Genomic DNA, 25144 nt, shown 5'->3' on the forward strand with positions numbered 1-25144 from the left:
GACTGTGTGGATCACAATAAACTGTGGACAATTCTGAAAGAGATGGGAAGACCAGACCACCTGACCTGCCTCTTGAGAAACCTGTATGCAGGTCAGGAAGCAACAGTTAGAACTGGACATGGAACAACAGACTGGTTCCAAATAGGAAAAGGAGTACATCAAGGCTGTATATTGTCACCCTGCTTATTTAACTTATATGCAGAGTACATCATGAGAAACGCTGGACTGGAAGAAGCACAAGCTGGAATCAAGATTGCCGGGAGAAATATCAATAACCTCAGATATGCAGATGACACCACCCTTATGGCAGAAAGTGAAGAGGAACTAAAAAGCCTCTTGATGAAAGTAAAAGAGGAGAGTGAAAAAGTTGGCTTAAAGCTCAACATTCAGAAAACGAAGATCATGGCATCTGGTCCCATCACTTCATGGGAAATAGATAGGAGAACAGTGGAAACAGTGTCAGACTTTATTTTTTGGGGCTCCAAAATCACTGCAGATGGTGATTGCAGCCATGAAATTAAAAGACGCTTACTCTTTGTAAGGAAAGTTATGACCAACCTAGACAGCATATTCAAAAGCAGAGACATTACTTTGCCAACAAAGGTCCGTCTAGTCAAGGCTATGGTTTTTCCAGTGGTCATGTGTGGATGTGAGAGTTGGACTATAAAGAAAGCTGAGCACCAAAGAATTGATGCTTTTGAACAGTGGTGTTGAAGAAGACTCTTGAGAGTCCCTTGGACTGCAAGGAGATCCAACAAGTCCATTCTGAAGGAGATCAGTCCTGGGTGTTCTTTGGAAGGAATGATGCTAAAGCTGAAACTCCAGTACTTTGGCCACCTCATGCGAAGAGTTGACTCATTGGAAAAGTCTCTGTTGCTGGGAGGGATTGGGAGCAGGAGGAGAAAGGGAGGACAGAGGATGAGATGGCTGGATGGCATCACCGACTCGATGGACGTGAGTTTGAGTGAACTCTGGGAGACGGTGATGCGATTCATGGGGTTGCAAAGAGTCAGACACGACTGAGTGACTGAACTGAACTGAACTGAATTTGTAGTCTGTGTATAATATAAAATGAATATATCCACAAATCCAGAACCAGGTCACTACCTTCCAGAAATCCAACTTGTGTTTTTAAATTAGAATTTTATGATTGTTATTTTATTTTATTATTATTTTAATCCATTTTTAAAAATTGAAATATAGTTAATCTATGATGTGTTAGTTTCAGGTGTACAGCAAAGTGATTCAGATACATACATAAACACACACAGACTTTTCAAGTTCTTTTACATTATAGTTTATTATAAGATACTGAATATAGTTCCCTGTACTATTCAGTAGGACCTTGTTGTTTATCTATTTATATATAGTAGTGTGTATGTTAATCCTAAACTCCTATCCTCCCACCCCCACTGTCCCCTTTGATAACCATAAGTTTGTTTTCTATGTCTGTGATTCTGTTTCTGTTCTGTAAATAAGTTCACTTATATCATTTTTTGAAATTCCACATATAAGTGGTATTATATGATATTTGTCTGACTTACTTCTCTTAATATGATAATCTCTGTGTCTATCCATGTTGCTGCAAATGGCATTTTTCATTCTTTTTTATGGCTGAGTAATATTTTGATGTGTGTGTGCATGAGAGAGAGAGAGAGAGACATCTTCTTTATCCATTCCTCTGTTGATGGACATTTAGGTTGCTTCCTTGTCTTGGCTATTGTAAATAGTGCTGTGTGAACACTGGGGTGCATGTATCTTTTCTAATTAGAGTTTTCTCTGAATATATGCCCAAGAGTGGGATTGCTGGATTATATGGTAGTTCTATTTTTAGCTTTTAAGGAACCTCTATACTGTTTTCCATAGTGGCTGCACCAATTAATATTCCCAGCAACACTGTAGGAAAAGAAAGTGAAGTCACTCAGTTGTGTCCGACTCTTTGCGACCCTATGGACTGTAGCCTACCAGCCTTCTCCGTCCATGGGATTTTCCAGGCAAGAGTACGGGAGAGGGTTGCCATGCCCTTCTCCAGGGGATCTTCCCAACCCAGGGATCGAACCCAGGTCTCCCACATTGCAGGCAGATGCTTTTTACCCTCTGAGCCACCACGCTGTAGGAGAGTTCCCTTTTCTCCACACCCTCTCTAGCATTCATTGTTTGTAGACTTTTTAATGATGGCCATTCTGACCAATGTGCAGTGATACTTCATTGTAGTTTTGATTTGCACTTTTCTAATAATTAGCGGTATTGAGCATGTATTTGCTATTTTAAAACATGATGACAAAATTCCCAAATTGCTTTCTGGTAGTAAACTACTACATGGGGGGGCTTCCCCAATGGCTCAGCTGTAAAGATTCTGACTGAAATGCAGGAGACACAGGAAACTCAGGTTCAATCCCTGGATTGGGAAGATCCCCTAAAGGAGGAAATGGCAACCCACTCCAGTATTCTTGCCTGGAAAATCCTATGGAAAGAGGAGCCTGGTGGGTGCAGTCCATGGGGTTGCAAAGAGTCTGACACAACTGAGCAATAAACTGTGTAATATTTTTTTTAGTCTCTTGAGCAAGTGTTGTTATTCACATAGGTGTAATTTTGGCAACTTCAGAAAACCATCAGATGAGCAGATTCAGCAGATGAGCCTTGTATATGTCCTGAGCACATTTTGGTGACGTGGTGGCCATCCTCTTGGAAGGCCCAGTTTCAAGTGACACGCCCATGAAGGGGTGGTGGTGATAGGGGAATCAGTGACATACACCCAGGCAGCCAAATGAACAGGAAAACCTTCATACCCCAGAGTGCAGCAATACAGTCACTCAGGGACAAGTAGGGACACTCTACTAGGTATAATCCTGTCACACTGAGAGTTTAAGATAAAGCTCTGTGTAAGATAATTTAAGGAATAAAGGCAAGGAGAAGCTCTGAGCTCTTTATGTAATATCCTTTGCAACTGGATATTTTAAAAGAATTTAAAGATGCCACCTTGTAGTCAAAGGCAATAGCCTGTAAGTTGTAGCACTGTGGCTCTGGGTCTAACAGCCTCAGTTGCAATCTTGGTTCCACCGTTTTCTACCTTTGTGACCTTGGGCAACTTCATAACCTCTCTGACTCTCAGTTTCCTCACCAGGTAATGGGGATAACAATGGTGTGAACATAAAATGCGACACTAAATGAATGTGATAAAGAGTTCTCCCAATAAATGTACCATCTGGCATATGGAAAACGTTTAGTATATTTTAGCTATAATATTATCATTAGTAATCATAGCATTAGAACTGCTGCTAATACTATTACTAGTGCATTTTGCATTAATGGAATCCAGCTTGCTTTTCTGAAATTTGTTATAGCTTTTTGATACTACAGTAATATATAAAGTCTGATTTAAGTCACATTCCCAACATGTGCCTAATTAAAAGTACCACCTTAAGAAGCATCATGTTTTCACTTGTATATTTCAGTGTATATTAGTAGCATGAGAATTTGGGCACTCTCTAGCACAATGTCTCTCAACCTTTTTTTTCATCACTGTTCCTCTGAGGAGCCTTTAAAGATGTTCTTTTAATCTATCTCTTCCATTGATTTTTTTTTTTTTTTTTACTACAACAGATCTATATATCTGTTTATGTACTATGGAACTTTAGAGGGCTATAAACCACTAGAATATCTAAAAAAATTTTTGTCCCTAAATGACAGCTTTTCATGCCCCTGGAGGCTGTATCACCCCCCATTGAGAATGCAAGATTTAGTGCAGAGGTTCTCACCTTCGGGCATTTTTGCCCTCTCAGGGGACATTTGGCAATGTCTGGAGACATTTCTGGTTGCTTCAACTGGAGGAAGGCGCTACTGGTGGTATCTTGCAGGTAAAAGCCAGGGCCCAAAATGTCAGTAGTACTGAGATTGTGAAATCCTGCTCATTAGAATTATGGTAAAATTCTAATGTATTCTGAGTAACCCAGCAATTATTGAGGGAGGTGAAAATGGACTGTGTCAACTCTTGAGGCCATAAGATAAAGAAAATAGCAGAAGTTGGGTTCTTGACCTTTAGGTTGAACCCATGAATAATGTGATTACTTGTAGGAAGAAAGGCCATTTTGTTTTCCGTTGTTGCTGTTTTCAGTAATTTTGTGTTCTTTGCTCTTCTTGACAAATATGTGTAAAAGTGTGTATAAACACTTCAAATATATGTCAATAGCTTTCTGTTTTCTAGTTTTTGTATGGATGTGTCTTGCATTGTGAAACAGATAAATTTGTGAAAAGTAGTTTGAAGTCATTTTCTATGAGTTGTGTTTTTTCCCCTGATTTCATTATATTTTGAGAGGCTTCATTCCTAATCAATCCTCATTTGACCTGGCTTCTAACATTGTTGCTTTCTATGTAAATTTGGCACCCTCTCTGGGTTTCAGATAATGGGGACAATTTATGAGAGGGTACAAATTTATGTGTAAAGTGAGATGCCCTGGTCTTTGATGGATGTGGTCCAGGTCACATGCCTAGAGCCCCTGGCTCCCCTGTGGTCCCTGTCACACTCATGTTCCCTTCTTCTGCTGCCCAGAGTTGGCATCGAGGAGCCCTCCGAAGAGGACCAGAACGAACACCGCTGGCAGTACTTCAGGTGACACAAGGGCATCCTCAGAAGCAAATTAACCAGGCCTGGCTTTTTTTCCCCCTCTCTCTAACCTGAGATGTTTCTCTTTATGCTATTGGTCTCTTTCTTTCTTCCTGTGGGCACCAGTCCCTTGCCCCTTAAGGGGCAAGAGGTCTGGTCAAGTCTGATCATTCTTCTACCCTTCTCTGAGTTGATTGATGTGTTGGTGTTCCTGAAAGTCTGTCCCCTTCCTCCCCATTTTGGACAGTTTTTGTCAGCATCAAAGCCAGAGTTGATGAGTAGCTGCTTGACAGCTGAGCTTTGTGTTAAGAGTAGCCCATTTTCAGAGCCACAAACATTTTTCCCACAAAATCCTGCTTGTGATCTAGTAAATAAGCCTTTTAAGTCATAAAGAGTACTCGAACTTTGTATTTCAGCCATGATTGGGATATGGTTTACATCAGCTTAATTAATAAGCACTGATGCCATTTTAGTTTTGAAGTATAGATTTTTAAATTGTACCTAACCATGGTGAATCAGAAGATACAAAAACAGATTTAAAAAAAAAAAACAAAACAGAAGATCATGAAAGACTTTTCTAATGCAATTTGTTTCTCAGTGACCAAATTTATGACAGATTATGCTTAAGGGTGGTGATATTGGGCAATCAGAATAAAGACTTTAATATTTCTTCTTCCCTTATGGACCTTTTACTGGCATTCTTTCTTCCTGATCTGATTCTGGGTGCTGGTAGATACAGCAAATGCAAAATAGCCTTGAAGTCTGTTCTTCTTGTGAAAGTGTTTTACTCTCTGAGGACAGTGGTGAAAGCAACAGTACCTGTCATGGGGCATGAATTTTGGGACATTGCCAGGCCCCAGATGTAAACTGTTAATGACATGTATACAATTAATTGAAGCATTTAAGATCTCTGGATTCACATTTTTTTTCCTAAAACACACACACAAAGATGTTCATATTAGAGACCTGACTGTAGGTACCAGTTAAGTTTCAGAGGAAACCCTTTTCTTTGAAATATCCAACCTTCAAGGAGGAAGGCCCTACCAGCAAAGTATGTTATTACACTTGGAACATGAGAGAGTTCAGATTCTGATCAATTGTTTAAGATTTGATATGAATGCATATGTCTCATATTCCCCAAATTCATTTAGGAGCTCAGCCATTCAAATTTTAAAAAACCCGTCTATTGATTAAAATAGAATGCTTCTAAAATTTCTGAGTTTTTGTGGCATTTTATGTGGTGGTTAATCAGAATGTACATATATCAAAAGGGAAATGATTCATATTCTATATTTATTCATTCTGGAATGAGCACATCAGTGTGATTGCTTTTTTTCTCATTTGGTATGGGATTACCACATTTGTCTCATTCTTAATGAAAATAAGGATAATTCAGTTCATTCTGGAAAGAAAGACTGTTGTATGTCATCAGATGAACTCAACCCTGATGTATCAGGGGACTGCTAAAATATGATGTAATAAACCAGCACAAAAGTTTTAGATTTATACAGTGGCCTAGATCAAAAGCATTATAATAGGTTAGGAGGGAAATGTATATTGTGGACAGTTGCCTGAAACTAGGAATTTCAGAAAGTTAGAGAACCCCAAGTCTTCTGAGGCATTATACTTTAAATAATGTACCTGATCTTTCTTGCTACTCAGCACACCACCACACGCCCTGTCCCAAGGGTGAGGCCCTTTGTAGGGATCTAGTATCATCCTGGGGGATTGGTCCAAGGGTCCCTCAACCCTGCCAGAAAAGTAATTATTCAATTATCCTGAAGTAAACAGCCTTGAATGGTGAAAGAACAGAACCCCATCTGTGTCACAAGGCTCCTGGTCTGTTTTCTTCTGGCATTTAAAACCCAGTAGTAAACCTTTCTCCTGTTCAGCACTTAAATCAGTAGCAGGGACCTCTGAGACCCTCCAATGGGCCCTCCTGCATTTCTCTGTCTATAGGAGGGCCCTGGGGAGTCTTTGGAGGTTCTGTGTGGTCAAGAGTAGGGCTGCATCTCAGGCAGGTAGTTGGTAGCAAGTGGCTACAGCAAGGATCAGAGCTTCCACAGCAGAGGGAGAAAAGAACAGGAAATGAGGGTGCTGGGTAGGACTCTGCTCAGAATTGTAGGTTTCCAGGGGACATGCACAACCAGATCTGAAGATTAACCACATGTTTCAGTAACATAGAATTTTCTCCTGCCCTTCATTTTTAAGAGAAGAAGCTCAACAAAATATTGGAGGATTTATCTGGGGGAAAAAACATGTAATTGCTAGACTCTGTATCTACCTATTTACCTATTTTAGCACCTTATGTCCATGAATCTTTACAATTTGTTGTTTTTAGACCCTGGACTAATATGAGATCCTGAATCATCATTATTAGTAAGTTAGATTAAATCAGAGAGACAGAAATAGTACTCATGTATCAATATTTGTGAAATATTTTCACTAAAGATATAATTAAATGTTTGTTTTAAATTGTGGAAAATTTTAAATCTGCAAAAAAGCTGATAGAGCACTGAATATCCAAGTTCTAACCTGAATACACCAGTTGTTAACATTCTGTCATTTTCTTCTTTCTCTCAGCCATTTCAGAGTGCTTCAGAGTACATTATAGACATCATGACTTTCTGCCCCTAAAATACTTCAGCATGTATCCCTTAGGAACCTAATCTTTTCATGATCACAATACTTTTAGTAACACAAATTTTATACACACATGTAGGATCCAGGATCCAATCAAAGTTTCCTTTGGCTGTCATCTCTTTTTTTGTTTTCTTTTTAAAAAAATTTCAGGCCCATGGTGGCTCTCTGCCCTCTTCCTCTGACTGACTTGGTTGTCATCTCTTTAGTCCTTTAATTGAGGATAATCCTACACTCCTCCTTTTGATCGCTTATGACATTGAGGTTTTTTTTTTATTTTTTAAGGATTTCTAGGATAATTGTCTTGCATTCAGTTCAGTTCAGTTCAGTCACTCAGTCGTGTCTGACTCTTTGTGACCCCATGAATCGCAGCACACCAGGCCTCCCTGTCCATCACCAACTCCTGGAGTCTACCCAAACCCATGTCCATCGAGTTGGTGATGCCATCCAACCATCTTATCCTCTGTTGTCCCCTTCTTCTCCTGCCCTCAATCTTTCCCAGCATCAGGGTCTTTTCCAGTGAGTCAGCTCTTCGCATCAGGTGGCCAAAGTATTGGAGTTTCAGCTTCAACATCAGTCCTTCCAATGAACATCAGGACTGATCTCCTTTAGAATGGACTGGTTGGATCTCCTTACAGTCCAAGGGACTCTCAAGAGTCTTCTCCAGCATCACAGTTCAAAAGCATTAATTCTTTGGCACTCAGCTTTCTTAACAGTCCAACTCTCACATCCATACATGCCACTGGAAAAACCATAGCCTTGACTAGACGGACCTTTGTTGGCAAAGTAATGTCTCTGCTTTTGAATATGCTGTCTAGGTTGGTCATAACTTTTCTTCCAAGGAGTAGTGTCTTTTCATTTCATGGCTGTAATCACCATTGGCAGTGATTTTGGAGCCCAGAAAAATAAAGTCAGCCACTGTTTCCACTGTTTCTCCATCTATTTCCCATGAAGTGATGGGACCAGATGCCATGATCTTCGTTTTCTGAATGTTGAGCTTTAAGCCAACTTTTTCACTCTCCTCTTTTACTTTCATCAAGAGGTTCTTCACTTTCTGCCATAAGGGTGGTGTCATCTGCATATTTAAGGTTATTGATATTTCTGCCGGCAATCTTGATTGCAGCATGTGCTTCCTCCAGCCCAGCGTTTCTCATGATGTACTCTGCATATAAGTTACATAAGCAGGGTGACAATGAACAGCCTTGACGTACTGTTGTTCTGTTGTCCAGTCTGTTGTTCCATGTCCAGTTCTAACTGTTGCTTCCTGACCTGCATACAGGTTTCTCAAGAGGTCATGTGGTCTGGTATTCCCATCTCTTGAAGAATTTTCCACAGTTTATTGTGCTCCACACAGTCAAAGGCTTTGGCATAGTCAATAAAGCAGAAATAGATGTTTTTCTGGAACTCTCTTGCTTTTTCCATGATCCAGCAGATGTTGGCAATTTGATCTCTGGTTCCTCTACCTTTTCTAAAACCAGCTTGAACATCTGGAAGTTCACGGTTCACGTATTGCTGAAGCCTCGCTTGGAGAATTTTAAGCATCACTTTACTAGTGTGTGAAATGAATGCAATTGTGTGGTAGTTTGAGCTTTCTTTGGCATTGCCTTTCTTGTGGTTGGATCTGAACTGCTGATGCTCCTGCCTCCACAATAGCCTGTCCATGGTTAGGCAGAGGGCTGCCGTGTCATGGGCATTCTGGTAGGCTGTCTGGGAGACAGACTACTGGTAACCCATGCTCTGCCCCTCTCTGAGTCTTTAGTAGGAAACTCATCTAAGTAAATGAGTCTGCCATGAAGTGGCTCCATTCACCAACAGAATCCGCAGAACAAGGCCTAATATTGGACTTTTAGCTGTTGATCTTACAGATGCTAGCACCTCTTACAGGTGCTAACACCATTTAGAGGACTTTTCTCTATGAAACGTTCATTAAGAGACCCTCAAAACCGGTGAGGGTTAAAGATCAACAGCTAGGAATTCAATGTGACCTCTCCTCTGGTATGTCAGACCTTTCAGGCACACTGAGGCTCTCTTGTGTGACCTCTGTGGGTAGCTAGCCCTGGTGCCTCAGAATTGGATGAATTTCGCATCCAAAAGTCTCTGAAAGGTTTGATGCTCAAAAGTCCCTGGCTAATGTCCAACTGTGAGGCCAAGCCTCTGGGCCTCAGAAAGCGGCCTGTAGACACAACAGAGTCCATTTAACTAACTACCAAAAGCCCATCAAACTTCAGGTCCCCAGGGAGGAAATCTGGTGCTAGGTACATTACAGGTTTTAACTAAGTGCTCAGAATAAGATCTGGCATTGTAGGCACTCAGTAAATATTTGCTTAATACATGAATTCATCTTGTAGTTTTTAAGCTTTGCCGTCAGCAAAATATGGAGTAAATGTTCCCTTTCCTTCTGTACCTCCCTGCCTCCATCTGGGGGCACAAACCTTGGCTTAGTGCTAGGCAAGCCTAGAATAAGGGAGGGTAGAGGTTGCATTTGAGAAAGGGGTACATCTATGTTATCTTCTATTCCTTCTTTGCATTAGTCTCGCTTCTCAAGATTTATCCTGGGCATCATAGGTGGAGAAGTGGGAGGGAGAGGAGAGAAAATAAGGCACATATGGGGCTTTGCATATCTACTGTCTGTTCATCGCAGTCAGCGCCCTGGTTCCAGACTACAAATAAAACCCCTGGTCAGGGCCATTTGGCAGCACTCTTCAAACTCCAATCAGATGTGCTGAAAGCTGTGTTTCTTGTTTTCTTTTTATGATACCAGCCATTCTTTGCAGTTCCTCCTCCAGGGGATCCTCCAGACCCAGGGATCAAATCCACGTCTCCTGCGTCTCCTGCATTGCCAGGCTATTGTTTACCTGAGCCACCTGGGGAAGCCCCTGGAGGAGGAAATGGCAACCCACTCCAGTATTCTGGCCTGGGAAATCCCATGGACAGAAGAGCCTGGTGGGTTACAATCTGTGGGGTCGCAAAGAGTCAGACACGACTTAGCGATTGAGCATACATTCTTTGCAGTACTGGAGGGAGAAGTGAACTCCAGTTGTTTCCTGGATTCCAGGACTGTTTCCTGGCATCTTTGTTTTCTCCTCCATTGCCCCCATATTATCTATGTCATCAGTACTACTGTTCTCTGCCTTAAAATGAGGAAGTTTCAGGGATAAAGAATCAACAGATACATAGAGCAATAGTTGGTATGTTGCTGCTAAGACAATGACCCTAGTGTTTTCATGGAATTCATTATTAGTGGATTTTGCCACCTTGCTTTTTCTTTCCATCTTCAGTTATTGATCTCAAATTGTGAGTTCTCAGGTCAGGTGGAAGGGAGGAAGCAGCAGACAGGAAGAGGCAGGACCTGCCTTTGGCTACCTAGGACCGTCTGGTGCAAAAAGGCAGACAGACAGTTTCCTGCTTGTACCGTTCTGCAGAGGCCTTGCTTAAGGTGTTAGCATACAGATCGATTACCCAGCCTACCCCTGGGTGGTACGACCACTTTCTCATAATTTCTGCATGACAGCCTTCCCCTTCTTTTAGCTAACCACTCCTTCCACCTTGGGAAGGTAGTCAGCCTCTTAGCTGCTTAACTCGCCTGGCTGCCATGGTCTAAGCTAACACTCTATGTTTTTCTCTCCTTGTCTTTCTCCCTGATGACTTACAGAGTTGGTGTTGACCCAGACCAAGACCCACCACCCAACAACGACAGCTTCCAAGTCTTACAAGGGGTAAGTCACAAAAGATGCTTCTTTGTGGGAAGGTGTTATTAAAAATAGTTAGAATTTATTTGAGCATTTACTACATGCCAAGCAGTTTACATGGATTCCCTCATTGTGATCTTGAGAACAACTTTATGAAGTAGGAACTGTTATGCCCAGTTTACAGATTAGAAGTTGAAGTTTGAGAGTTAAAGTGTGTCTCTGTGGTCAGACAATTTGAAAATGTTGGAGCCAGGATTTGACTCCAGGGTCCCTGTTCTCAAACAACATATTAAGGGCCCAAAAAGAGCATTTACTGTATGACTGACTCTCCCCTTCCAAAAATGGATACATGGATACATTGGCAGTTGGCTCATGGTAGCTTGTTCTGGGAAGGAGAAAGATGGGATCGATTTTCCAGCCCAGGGAGCATGAGCCAGAAAGAAGGGATGCTGGGTGACGGCTGGCCCTCCTGCTCCTCCAGGGTCTGGCAGCTTCCATGGTCCCATAGTAGCAGAGCAGCAGCCCTCAGCCCCATAGGCAGTGAAGTTTGCAGCAAGACTAACAGTTAAGGCTTGGGTGGGGCAGTGGTGGCAGTTTCAGCCTGGAACAGAGTGCCGAGGATGGAGGCTATAGAAGCAGTGAGGGCAAGAGCCCTGTGTCTCATCTCATGTGATAGCAGGGAAGAGTTCCTGCTGCTGCAGAGAATCCTGATGGAGACTGTGCTGGGGGAGGGGGGAGAGGCATAGGCTGGCCTTTGGTTTTGCCGTCGGCTCCAGTTACTCTGGCAGCATCATGAGGTGCCCCAAACGTGGGAAAGTGGACAACAATTTCTCATCCACATGTGTTGTCTAGGTCAGGAATTTGCAAGGGGCATAGTGGGGACAGTGTGCCTGTGCTCCATGAAAAAAGCTGGGGTCAGTCAACAGCTGGGGGCTAGAATCTTCCAAAGGCTTGTTCGCTCTTGTGTCTGGTAACTGGGCTGGAGGACACAGACTAGGACTGGTGAGCAGGATGCCTGTGATGGCTTCTCCTTGGCCTCGGTTGTGGGACTTCTTACCTGATGGCTCTGGCTTCCAAAAGCCCATGTCCCAGCAAGTGAGGTGGAAGCTTTCTGGCCTTTTGTGGCCTAACCTTGGGAGTCATACAACATCACTTCCATGGCTTTCTCTTGGTTACGAGTTGCTCAGGCCAGCCCAGATTCAGCGGGAAGAGATAGAGACCATCCCCTCTGGACGGAACAAGCATCATCGAGGTGGCAGCCATGTTTTAAAGCTGGAGGAAACTACCCAGCAACACTGACCCCCTGCCTTTCATTGGACACTTTGGAAGAGTACCCTGTGGTTAAAGGTCCCATGGGACATGGAAGTGTGTGCTTTTTGGATATGGGAGTGGGAACTCATGATTTGAAATTCCAGAGGCCAAGTCAATGGCAGCAGGCACCTGGGTGGTGTCAGATGCAAGAGAGGCAATGTGTCTGGGGGCGCATGCTCAGCGAAGCAGAGGCAGAGTATCACCCCTGTTGTAGGCCTGGTGGGATGATTCTGCCTCCAGGTTTTTCCCCTTTCTCAGGCCAGCATTTCCTGGGCAGGCATGGTGAGGGAAAGGGAAGTTATGATAGGAGCAGAAATTTGCTTCCAAAATGTTTTTCTTTGGCCTGGGGAATGAAGAACTATTTTGTTCAGTGTTGAATACCCAGTACTGAGCACAGTGCCTGGCCCATGGGGGCCTTGATTGGTATTTGATGGGAAGATGGGGGAGCAAAAGTGGCACAGGGTGTGGGAAGCTCCACTGACCATGTGCAGGTATTATCTGCAAAGCCATATCAAGTGTTTGTTTTTCTTCCAGTCAGCTTTGAATCACACTCACCATTGCAGTTAATCCCAAATCGAGTTTGCATGTCTTAGATTCCCTAGGATCTTCTAAATGACTCCAGCAACCACATCAGATTTTAACAAGTCTCACAAAATGTGGTGCTGTGTTGGGCCCAGGGGTGCCACCACAGCTTTCTCTGAGGTCTTTCTCTGTGAGGGTGGTCACAGCCTGATGGGCCATTCTTTGGTTGAGGCCCCATAAGGGACCTCTGAAAGTTCTAGGCATTTTGGGATGAACTTTCAGTGAGCTTCATTGGAGATTTGGTGCCCACTTTAATGGTGCTCCAGAATCGGCCATTGTGCCACTTGGGAATGTGTGGTTTCAATGAGAAGTTCCTTTGGAAAAGTTGCTATTTGACTAGAGCTTTAAGTCCCTGGTGGTTCAGATGGTAAAGAATCTCTCTGCAATGCAGGAGACAGGGGTTCAATACCTGGGTCAGGAACATCCCCTGGAGGAGGGCATGGTGACCCACTCCAATATTCTTGTCTGGGAAATCCCATGGACAGAGGAGCCTGGCAGGTTACAGTCCATAGGGTCACAAAGAGTTGGACACAACTGAGCAACTAATGCTTTCACTTTCACTTTAAGAACTTTAGAAAGTAGGAGTTCAGGAACTGTGCCTCTTGCAGCTAACTTAGAATCTAACAGTTTGGGTATCTCCAAACTTGGACCTGAGGAAAGCTGGGTGAAATCCGTAATGGACATCCTCATTTCACTGAAAGGAAAATAATGGCTGTGGTAGGATACACCACATCCTGCCTAGACCTGTGGCTAGTCAAGATTAACTTTGTGAGAAAAGCAGGTCACTACCAGCTAGATAGCCAGGGCTTGGGGCAATTTCATCTTGACAGTTCCAAAGCAGTCAACACCCTTAACCAAACCCCCAACCCACCCGCCCTTTTGCTGTTTTCAATTGCTCCTGCCTCTGGATGTAAGCATCTGTCAAAGGAAATGTGTGAAATGGTTTGATTGGTTCCATGTAGCTGAACTTCGGAGAAGGCAATGGCAACCCACTCCAGTACTCTTGCCTGGAAAATCCCATAGGCGGAGAAGCCTGGTAGGCTGCAGTCCATAGGGTCACGAAGAGTCGGATATGACTGAGCGACTTCACTTTCATTTTTCACTTTCATGCAGTGGAGAAGGAAATGGCAACCCACTCCAGCGTTTTTGCCTGGAGAATCCCAGGGACGGGGGAGCCTGGTGGGCTGCCGTCTATGGGGTCGCACAGAGTCAGACACGACTGAAGTGACTTAGCAGCAGCAGCAGCAGCAGCTGAACTTACTGTATCTCTCAGAGACACTGGGCTTGTAGCTAGACTTACTAACAGACTTGCTGTGGAAATGTTTAAAAAGCAGTGCATCCTAAGTGTTAAGGGTTTTGGCAGTGCATTTAATTCATGCAGTGATGGCTAAGGTAGCACCCCTAGCCCCAGGGTGAGCTTGGGAGGCCATCCTTTGGGCCAGTTTTGATCACACATGTGACGGTCACTTCTGCTGCACTCCCAGTGGTGCCCCTTCAGCTGGCCCTAGTCAGGAGCTGTGTCACACCTTCCCTTTAACTGGCTGCCTTCTAAGCCTCATACATATTATGCAGAAGGCCTTTTGGCATTTTGAGTCTTTCTGTCAGATGGGGGGAAAAAAGGTCAACTTCAAGCATGGTTTCTCAGGTCACCTTCTGAAAAAATGACTCAGGCCCTCGTGCAGAAAGGGCCTCATTTCTCCACATCCTCCTGGCCTGACCGTCTTGCTCCAATAAGCCATTAACAATAGGGCTGGGAGCACTCAGTGGTCATGAGAAACCAGTAAAACAGAGAAGTAAATGGGCTTCTCATTTTTTGGTGAAACCCTGGGTTCTCGCAGCTTCCCCTGAACTGGATCCAGGTCACATGCTCAGTGTTGTCATGAAACTGAAATCAGAGATGGGGAAAGTCCAGATGTTTGTTCCCCATTAGAAAAGAAAGGGCACTTCTCTCTACCTCATTTCTAAATGCTCTTGCTAAATGAACAAACATGCAAACAAAAAAGTGCTATTTGATGGGAAAGCACTTTTTATAAGGAGCACCGTTTTCCTCACCAGTGCTAGAAGCCTGAGGTTATAAACAGAGTCATGGCTACAGAACCACAGAATATTAGCTCATGTGGGCGAAGGAAGGGAGCTGTTGGCCAGAACTCTTGGCTCTGGGTGAGGGAAGCATAAGAATATTGTGGATAGACTTCAGCTTCATGTCCCTGGCAAGTTTGACTCATTAGAACAAAACAAAACAAAAAACTCTGTTGCCTTGTTTCTCCGGAGGTCTTGGTGACTTTGCAACCAAAACAAAAACAAGCCCAGCTGGAGGCAAGCTGCCTGGGCCTGGGGGTGGCCTCCCAACCCATTCAAGAGGGGATGTTTTATGCCAGACACAGCTGAGATTTATGTTGGCCGGACAGGCAGACACATCATTCATTTCCTTCCCCGAGTTTACAGAAGCATGCTCACTGATGCGGCCGATGTGGAGTCGCTCGGAGCATGAATCTGAATGTATCCTGCCTCTGTCATCTCCGCAGGACAAGGTCACAAGCAGGATATTAGTGGAATGTGGAGGAAGGGAAACTTCTATGTTTGTGGTGCCTGTGTGTGTGTGTGACTGAAAACTGCAAAAACTCAGCTGTTGCACTGACATATACCTTTCTGGGCAAGTTGGATTTGTTTGTTTCTGGGTCCTTCCCCCAGCTTCCTTCCAGGCTGAAATCTGATAGCCAGGCCCTTACATCTTTAACTTCAAAACAGTTGCTCAAGTGCCTTTGCTCAGATTACTATTCTCTGACCCCTTTCCCCATGACGCTTTTTCTTTTTTTGATTGCCTCCCATCGTGGCCCCCGGTTTCCCTTTCCTTTTTTTTCCTTAGAAGTTCAAACTTGATTTATTCATTCATTTGATACATATTTATTGAGCATCTGTTATATTTCAGACATTCTTTCAGGCTCTGGGAGTCCATCTGCAAACAAGACAGATGAATCGTTCTCCTTAAGGGCTTGGTGACAGTGTGATGAAGGATGAGGGTAGAAAGTGGCAGAAGTGAGATCATAGAGGGTCTTGTCTGCTTCTCCGCAAGGTACCACAGGCCTCTTCCCATTGTTCCGAGTGTACCCATGGACAGCAACCTAGGCATCACCAGAGAGCTTGTTAGAAATACAGACTGTCAGGCCATATCTAGACCCGTGGAATCAGAATCTTCATTTTAGCAGAGGGCCCAGGAAGTTTGTATGCAGTTTACAGTTTGAGAAGCCCTGGTGGAGGCAGTGTAGTGCTTTGTTGTTCAGTCACTCAGTCGTGTCTGACTCTGCCACCCCATGAACTGCAGCACGCCAGGCTTCCCTGTTCTTCACTGTCTCCCAGAGTTTGCTCAAACTCATGTCCCTTGAGTTGATGATGCCATCCAACCATTTCATCCTCTGTCATCCCCTTCTCCTCCTGCCCTCAGTCTTACCCATCATTGGTCTTTTCCAATGAGTTGGCTCTTCACATCAGGTGGCCAAATTTGAGCACTTAATTCCCTGTTTTTAAACCCTTTGTTACCCCTTCTGAGAAATCTTGGCCCCCATTGTCATCAACTATGTACTCTTTAACTTTGCATTAGTGTGCTATCACTGCTATAACAAATTACCACAAACTCAGAGGTTTAAAACAACACAGTCTTATAGGTTTGTGAGTCAGAAGTCTGGTAAGCTCTACTGGCTTCCCTCTTTCAGGTTTCTCAATGCCAAAATCAAGGTGTCTGTGGGGTTGGGCTCTGGGGGAGAAGCCATCACCAGGCTTATTCAGGTTGTTGGTAGAATTCACTTCCACATGCTTGTAGGGCTGAGGTCCTGTTTCCTTTCTGGCCATTGGCCGGGAATCAAGCTTAGCTCCTAGAAGTACCCACATTTCCTGACTCTTGGCCTTTCCACCTTCAAAGCCAGCACCAGCAGGGCAAGCCCCTGTCATGCTCTGAACCTCTCCTGCCTCTTCCATCACCACATCACTCTCTTGCCCACCCCCAGCCCCCTACCCACTTATCAAGGTCCATGTGTTTATACTGGGCCCACCTGGAAAAACCTTAAGTCCATCCACAAAGACCCTTTTGTCAAGTAACATAACACACTGAGGCTCCTGGGTTTAGGATGTAGAAATCTTTGAGGGGAAGGGCAATATTCTACTGCCTCTCTGAAAAAAAAATAAGCTCTTCTTATTATTATAGTGACCTTAACATAAAAAATATATACTTTAACCATAAGAATGCAATGAAATATAACTCTGCCCAGAAATCATCATTCATTAATTCTAGAAAAATTATTTCAAAATAGGACCTTTGGCCACTGCCCAGGTCTTTAACCTGCTTTCTTTTTCTTCACCACATACACATAGGTCTGTCTGTCTCCTCCTCTGGAAATGTGCTTCTCAAGTGGCTGGTGTGGGGTCTCATTCCTCTTTGTGTTTGGCAGCACTGAGCGTGGGGCCTGGCACACAGTAGGTGCTTAATGAATGCAAGAGAAAAGCCACTCATAGTTTTATGCTCAAAAATTTGGTGATAAGCAGAGCTGGTGGTATTTGTTTGCTGGTGGGGATGGAGGTTTTGAGGAGGATGTGGTGTGAGAGCAAGTCCCCGCATATTTTAGGATCACCTGCACCCATACCGACCCTGGCTCAGAGCCTGCAGCAAGGGCTCACCAGTTTGTCCATGGTCACCACCAAAATCTTGCTGGGAAACAATTGTTGGCTATCTTCTGGGTCAACTTAAATCAGTCCTGTTCCACACAGATCCTCCCTGATTTTCCCAGAGGCTTTGGGGAAGAATCCAACTTCTTCCTGTCCAGACACCCTGCTTATTTAACTTATATGCAGAGTACATCAAGAGAAACGCTGGGCTGGAAGAAGCACAAGCTGGAACCAAGATTGCCAGAGAAATATCAATAACCTCAGATATGCAGATGACACCACCCTTATGGCAGAAAGTGAAGGAGAACTAAAGAGCCTCTTGATGAAAGTGAAAGAGGAGAGTGAAAAAGTTGGCTTAAAGCTCAACATTCAGAAAACGAAGATCATGGCATCTGGTCCCATCACTTCATGAGAAATAGATGTGGAAACAGTGAAAACAGTGTCAGACTTTATTTTTTGGGGCTCCAAAATCACTGCAGATGGTGATTGCAGCCATGAAATTAAAAGATGCTTACTCCTTGGAAGGAAAGTTATGACAAACCTAGATAGCATATTCAAAAGCAGAGATATTACTTTGCCAAGGTCCGTCTAGTCAAGGCTATGGTTTTTCCTGTGGTCATGTATGGATGTGAGAGTTGGACTGTGAAGAAAGCTGAGCACCGAAGAATTGATGCTTTTGAACTGTGATGCTAGAGAAGACTCTTGCGAGTCCCTTGGACTGCAAGGAGATGCAATCAGTCCATCCTAAAGGAGACCAGTCCTGGGTGTTCATTGGAAGGACTGATGCTGAAGCTGAAACTCCAATACTTTGGTCACCTCATGTGAAGAGTTGACTCATTGGAAAAGACCCTGATGTTGGGAGGGATTGGGGGCAGGAGGAGAAGGGGACAACAGAGGATGAGATGGCTGGATGGCATCACAGACTCAATGCACATGAGTTTAGGTAAACTCCGGGAGTTGGTGATAGACAGGGACCCTGGCGTGCTGTGATTCATGGAGTTGCAAAGAGTCGGACACTACTGAGCGACTGAACTGAACTGAACTGATAACCATGCTTCTGGCCCCTTCTCTTGGAATTAGAGGTGTTTAACACTCCTGTTGCAGAGCTGTACCTTTTATTTGCCCTGAATTTGTAACCTTTCAGGGTTGATTCTTAGTGTCTTACATTTCTGCAGTCACTTTATTTTATTTGTGGACTGCAGGCATATCCGGAGAAGGCAATGGCACCCCGCTCCAGCACTCTTGCCTGGAAAATCCCATGGACAGAGGAGCCTGGTAGGCTGCAGTCCATGGGGTCGCTAGGAGTCGGACACGACTGAGCGACTTCCCTTTCACTTTCCACTTTCATGCATTGGAGAAGGAAATGGCAACCCACTCCAGTGTTCTTGCCTGGAGAATCCCAGGGATGGGGGAGCCTGGTGGGCTGCCGTCTATGGGGTCACACAGAGTCGGACACAACTGACATGACTTAGCAGTAGCAGCAGCAGGCATATCTCTTTGTAGGCTGAGGAAAAATTTGCTTAATTTTCCTTCAGAAAGAAACCTTTCCCTTGCTTTGCTCATTTTCATTGTCCCTCTTGGGGCTTACTTATATAAGTCAGTCTCCTGTAGCTTCCTTGAGGTGAGATGGCAAGAACTTAAGTGTTACAGTTGATGAGAATGCATTGTGGTTTGACAGTGCAGAGGTTAGGATAACAGAATAGGGGTTTTCCATTTTTATTGTTGTTTTAGTGGGAGAGCAAACAAAACTGACTTTCGGGAACTTACCTTATGCCTGATGGTATATAGCATCCTTCTGGAAGACATTTATCATCTTGCTAGATATGTCTTTAGTAAGATTCTACAGACAGAACCAAGAACTTAGAGCCTGTCACTTGATAAATAAGCATTTAATTTCTTTGTAAACAGTCATCTCTCAAAATGGTCATCTACCACTTTTCCACTCAGTCATGTGGTATTATGAGATCTCCCTAGAGTTGTTATTAGACTAGCAATTAGTTAGCTGAAGAAATGATCATTATCTACAAATGGAGACATTCTGTGCCCCCTTTCTCCCGCATAATTTATTAAAATGTGAAATAAAATTGGTCTTTAGGGTCTCTTCTTTTTGTTTCCTCATCCACAGACGGGCCCATTTAACTGAGCCATTTCCATATTGGTTACTGTGTTAAGTCACTTCAGTCGTGTCCAACTCTTTGCAACCCTATGGACTATAGCCCACCAGGCTCCTCTGTCCATGGGATTCTCTAGCCAAGAATATTGGAGTGGGTTGCCATGTCCTTCTCCAGATACAGGTTATTAAACATTCCTCAAATACCATGGGGTACTCTGTTTTAAAAGTCATCTTGGCCGTTGGAAACTTTAGGAATGTAAATAGTGCTTGCTAACTTCTCTGCCTCTACTTGTGTATATCTTACCTTCTCAGAAATTTTTGACTCATCCTTGGCATCTGTTACTCCAGGTAGAATTTACACCCACTGAAATTTAGAACTGTTGATACATACTTGAAATTGTGACTCAACTTTTATTTGGTTGTTGTCCGTTGCCCCTCACTTGTAGAGCTGCCTCCCCCTAGAACAGTCAAGAGGAAGATGATAAAGATGCTACGTTTCACAAGTAGCCTGTACTTTCTAGAGCTTGTCATCCAGAAACATGGAACCCCAGGAGTGCCCTCAGATTTCTGCCCTCAGTCCACTTTTTAATATTAAGTGTGCTGCTTATAATACTTGCACAGAACGGATTTCCTAAACCTTAAATAAATGTTTGATTTTTGCCAGTTCTTTTGAAAATGAAATGATGGGGATGTTTGAGTTGGAAAGGCATGGGAAGAATAGTAAAGGAAGGTACTACTTGAGGGCAGAGAAAATAACAGAGATGCTGGTTCTGGCTCCCGTTGCCCTGCCCATCACCTTTGCCTTCCTAAAGCTGGTAGGGCAGGTTACTGACTGCTTGGAACACAAGGCAGTTGCCTGGCTGGGTAAGGACCACCAAGAACCTTTGATTGGTTTGTTAGGAAACTCAACTGTGTGATTTCTCTAGGCCAGCTTGGCGGGGTGAGGAGCCTAGAAAGTTGGTTTTACAGATGCTTTCTTTAGTATTCTCTAAAAATTAATTTTGACCTGTTAGGATCTAGACTACTTTAGGGTAATTAATCTGCCAAAAGGCACTCTGAGGAAAATTACTCAGAAATTGTGTGCTTCATTGAGTTGATCTAACTCCCAGACATAACCAAGCCTTTTTCTTTGGGGAGTGATTGGTCTACCTTTGGATTTATTCAGTTTCTTTTAACACATTATTGACTGGGGGGAGGGGTTTGCAGAAACTAATGTCTATAATGTTAATACAGCTCTGATCAATAATGTGTTAAAATATTACCTCCCGATATATCTTTGAAATTTTGGTGATACAGGAGGTTTGACTCTGAGCTCAAATCCCTAAAGACTGTGGTTAAAAGGGAAGCTTTCCTCCCTTATATCAACCCCCTTTCTGCAACTAAATATCTATCTTCTTGTTTGTTCCTAGGATGGTTCAGATTCTGCCAGAGGAAACCGAACAAAGCAGGAGAGTGCATGGCTATTCAGGCTGTGGTACAGCTTTGACCACAAGTATCCTTTTTAAGGGGCTTCCCTGTATTTGTGAAACACTGATGATGAAATTCTCTTGTTGGGTTGTCAGTGTGACTTCTGATGAGTAAGGAAAGATGTGTGCTTGCTACAGATGCACCCAGTCCTCTCTTGGGACACATGCAATGGTCATTCACTCAATCACGGGTAGTCATAACAAGCATCTCCCTAGCCAAGAGGAACATGCACATCATTAGGGTAGCCAGCCCATAGCCTGGTAGACTCATGTGGCTTTTCAGAGCTTTGTGTTCAAGGGAAATATGCCTATGTAGGTAAATTAGTTAAAATTACACTTGAACCATGCTGTGGTCAAGAATGAAAGTGGAGGTTGGCCAGTAAATTCATGTGGGAAGGATTATTCCTATTGGCTGGACCAAATCTGGCCAAGTCTGATCCTGCCTTCATTGGACTACATGCAGAGCAGATTCTATTCTAGTAGATTATCTTGGCCCCAGATGAGAATTAAACATCAAAAAGGTACACCTTCATGGTTTCTTAAATTGACATAGTGATCAAAGGGGTAGGTAGCTTATATATGGTCTTTGCAGATTTTGAAAATGTTTAAAATTTTGTATTGACATAAAGAATATATATAGTAAAGTACACAAATCATAAGTGCTCAGTGAGTTATTACAAAATAGGTACACTCATCTATTACCAGACAGGTCACAAAACACAAAATTACCAGTTCCTCTCATGCCATTGGGACTTCCCTGTGGCTCAGTGGTAAAGAACTTGCCTGCCAATGCAGGAGATGTGGGTTGGATCCCTGGGTGGGGAAGATCACCAGGAGAAGGAAAGGGCAACCCACTCCAGTATTCTTGCCTGGAAAATCCCATGGACAGAGGAGCTTGGCAGGCTACAATCCATGGGGTCATAAAGAGTTGGACACAACTTAGCGACTAAACAGCAGCAGCAAGGGCAAATCCACAGCTAACATCATACTTAGTGGTGAAAAGCTGAAACCTTTTCCTCTCAGATCTGCAACAAGGCAAGGGTATGTACTCTTGCCACATCTATTCAACACAGTACTGGTAATTCTAACCAGAGCAGTTAAGCAAGAAAAAGAAATAAAATGCATACAAATCAAAGGAAGAAAATTGTCTCTGCAGATGACATGATCTCATATATAGAAAACCCTAAAAATTGTATCAAGAAACTGTTCAGAGTTTTTAAAGTAAATCATTAAAGTTGCAGGAGATATTATCAGCTTACAAAGATCAATTGCATTTCTATATACTAATAATGAACTTCCAAAAAAGAAATTAAGAAAACAATTCCATTACTGTAGCATCAAAAACAATAAAATGCTTAGCAATCAATTTAACCAAGGAGGTAAAGATCTATATACTGAAAATTAAAGAACATTGATAAAAGAAATTGAAGAAGACACAAGTAAATGGAAAGATGCCTGTGTTCATGAATTGGAAGAATTAATATTGTTAAAAATGTCTCTACTACCCAAAGCAACCTCAGGTTCAGTACAGTCTCTGTCAAAACTCTGATGGCATTTTTCATAGGAAAACCATCCTAGAATTTGTATGGAACCACAGAAGACACTGAATAGCTAAAGCAATTTTGAGGGAAAAGAACAAAGCTGGAGGCATCATGATTCCTGATCTCAAATTACATTACAAAGGTATAGTAATCAAAAAAGTATGGCAATGACATAAAAATAGACACACAGATCAAGGGAACAGAATAAGAAGCCCAAAAATAAATCCTTGCAAGAACAACAAGGCAAGGATACACAATGGGAATAGGACAGTCTCTTCAATAAATGGTGTTGGGAAAACTGAATATCCACATGTGAAAGAATGAACCTGGACTTCATCTTATACAACTCACAAAAATCAACTTAAAATGATTAAAAGACTTAAATGTAATGCCTTAATACATAAAACTCCTAGATGAAAACAAAGGGGAAGAGCTCTTTGACATTGATCTTGGCACTGGTCTGTTTTTTTTTTTTGTCTTTGACATCAAAAGCACAGGCAGCAAAAACAAAAATAAACGTGGACTACATAAAACTAAAAAATATCACAAGCACAAGAAGGGAAACCATCAACAAAATGAAAGTTCTAGGATGAAAAAAATTTTTCTGAGCTTAGAATTCTACACCCAAACTATTAATCAAAAATAAACAAAAAAGAATGGTGGCTTTCAAACATGCAAGAATTCAGAAAGTTTAGCACCATGAAGCCTCTGGGAGAAGGGGGAAAATACAAGGATTAAACAAAACAAAATACAGCTAAGGGGACACCATTGAAGAAGCAGTGATTTGTTATAACCCAGAAGAAATAAAAAGAAATTTTAAAATATTTTTTTTTGCAGGACACTCAAATTTTCTCAACTGACAGAGTTTAAATGATGTTGTATTACATTTACTTTAATAGTGTCCCAACCACTCTGCTTAGTTATAGTGAATAATATTCATAAATTGCATTATTATAAGTGCTACTTATTGGTCATTAACATTAGGCTCAATCCATAGACAAAGCAGAGATTTGCTTATTAGTTACAGAACACAAATGTTAAATATCTAAAGTATAAAATTAATTATAATAAAAATTAGGGGAAAATTGAAAAGAGGCAGAAATGTAAATGAATTAAATTTACCATCCTTCTTAAAAGCTTCTGACTACAGCGCATAAATCAGGAAATAGGCAAAAAATGTATTCTGTAAAGTTGTAATGGTAAATTGCCAGAAAGACTGGGTGGGAGAGAGGTTTAATATTTCATTTTTGCCCTTCCAACAACTTGAATATTTAAAATCTGTAGATATTTTTCCCCTTTTAAAAAAACTTGTTAGAGGGCCTTTTATGTTTGGGAAGAGGCAGCTTGTCTTTGAACTGCCCAAGACAGGGAAGTGCAAGGCAGCCTCCAGCTTCTCTGGGACTCTTGTATTAGTCATTCTGCGAATCCAGCCAATGACAGCTTCTGAAGTGAAGACACAAAAAAACTGGTAGGCCTAAAGGGGCTCTTTCTAGGAATGAGGAGAGCAGGCAGAGGGAGCTTGTTCTGTTTATAACAAGTCCCAGCAGAGCCCACACATCTTCCTTTGGTGAGTAATTGCCAGCCGGAAGTTTACCCCAGGGTCGCCCTTCCATCTCCTCCGGTTCAGTTCAGTTCAGCCACTCAGTCCTGTCCGACTCCTTGTGACCCCATGAACCGCAGCACGCCAGGCCTCCCTGTCCATCACCAACTCCCGGAGTCTACCCAAACCCATGTCTATCGAGTCCATGATGCTATCCAACCATCTCATCATCTGTTGTCCCCTTCTCCTCCTACCCTCAATCTTTCCCAGCATCAGCGTCTTTTCCAATGAGTCAGCTCTTCACATCAGGTGGCCAAAGTATTGGAGTTTCAGCTTCAACATCAGTCCTTCCAATGAACACCCAGGACTGATCTCCTTTAGGATGGACTGGTTGGATCTCCTTGCAGTCCAAGGGACTCTCAAGAGTCTTCTCCAACACCACAGTTCAGAAGCATCAATTCTTCGGTGCTCAGCTTTCTTCACAGTCCAACTCTCACATCCATACATGACCACTGGAAAAACCATAGCCTTGACTAGACGGACCTTTGTTGGCAAAGTAATGTCTCTGCTTTTGAATATGCTATCTAGGTTGGTCATAACTTTCCTTCCAAGGAGTGTCTTTTAATTTCATGGCTGCAATCACCATCTGCAGTGATTTTGGAGCCCAGAAAAATAAAGTCAGCCACTGTTTCCCCATCTATCTGCCATGAAGTGATGGGACCAGATGCCATAATCTTAGTTTTCTGAATGTTGAGCTTTAAGCCAACTTTTTCACTCTCCTCTTTCACTTTCATCAAGAGACTCTTTAGTTCTCCTTCACTTTCTGCCATAAGGGTGGTGTCATCTGCATATCTGAGGTTATTGATATTTATCCTGGCAGTCTTGATTCCAGCTTATGCTTCCTCCAGCCCAGCATTTCTCATGATGTACTCTGCATATAAGTTAAATAAGCAGGGTGTAGAGCAACATTTTCTCTCTCCTGCTGCTCTGAATGAAGACAGGA

At 42.9% G+C, this 25144-nt stretch overlaps 2 protein-coding genes across 7 annotated transcripts in view; one reads left to right on the top strand and one right to left on the bottom strand.

Moving 5' to 3' along the window:
* The window catches only part of SLC9A7 (solute carrier family 9 member A7), a 174907-nt gene that overhangs the window by 138112 nt on the left and 11651 nt on the right, over positions 1-25144 (top strand). For 2 of the 3 annotated variants that reach the window (XM_025276768.3, XM_025276766.3), the window contains 3 exons: positions 4550-4609; positions 10896-10959; positions 21004-21086. In XM_025276768.3, coding sequence (XP_025132553.1) covers positions 4550-4609; positions 10896-10959; positions 21004-21086 — 207 coding nt within the window. The remainder of the gene's footprint in view (positions 1-4549; positions 4610-10895; positions 10960-21003; positions 21087-25144) is intronic. The other variant, XM_025276767.3, reaches the window with a different exon arrangement.
* The window catches only part of CHST7 (carbohydrate sulfotransferase 7), a 77224-nt gene that overhangs the window by 12259 nt on the left and 39821 nt on the right, over positions 1-25144 (bottom strand). For 2 of the 4 annotated variants that reach the window (XM_006046807.4, XR_006640671.1), the window contains one exon: positions 15687-15947. The exons of the other annotated variants lie outside the window; for them this stretch is intronic. The gene's annotated coding sequence lies outside the window, so the exon portion shown is untranslated. Of the gene's footprint in view, positions 1-15686; positions 15948-25144 lie in introns of those variants that run through there. 4 annotated transcript variants of the gene reach the window in all.

This window comes from Bubalus bubalis, chromosome X (assembly GCF_019923935.1).
Source record: "Bubalus bubalis isolate 160015118507 breed Murrah chromosome X, NDDB_SH_1, whole genome shotgun sequence".
NCBI classification, from domain to species: Eukaryota; Metazoa; Chordata; class Mammalia; order Artiodactyla; family Bovidae; genus Bubalus; species Bubalus bubalis.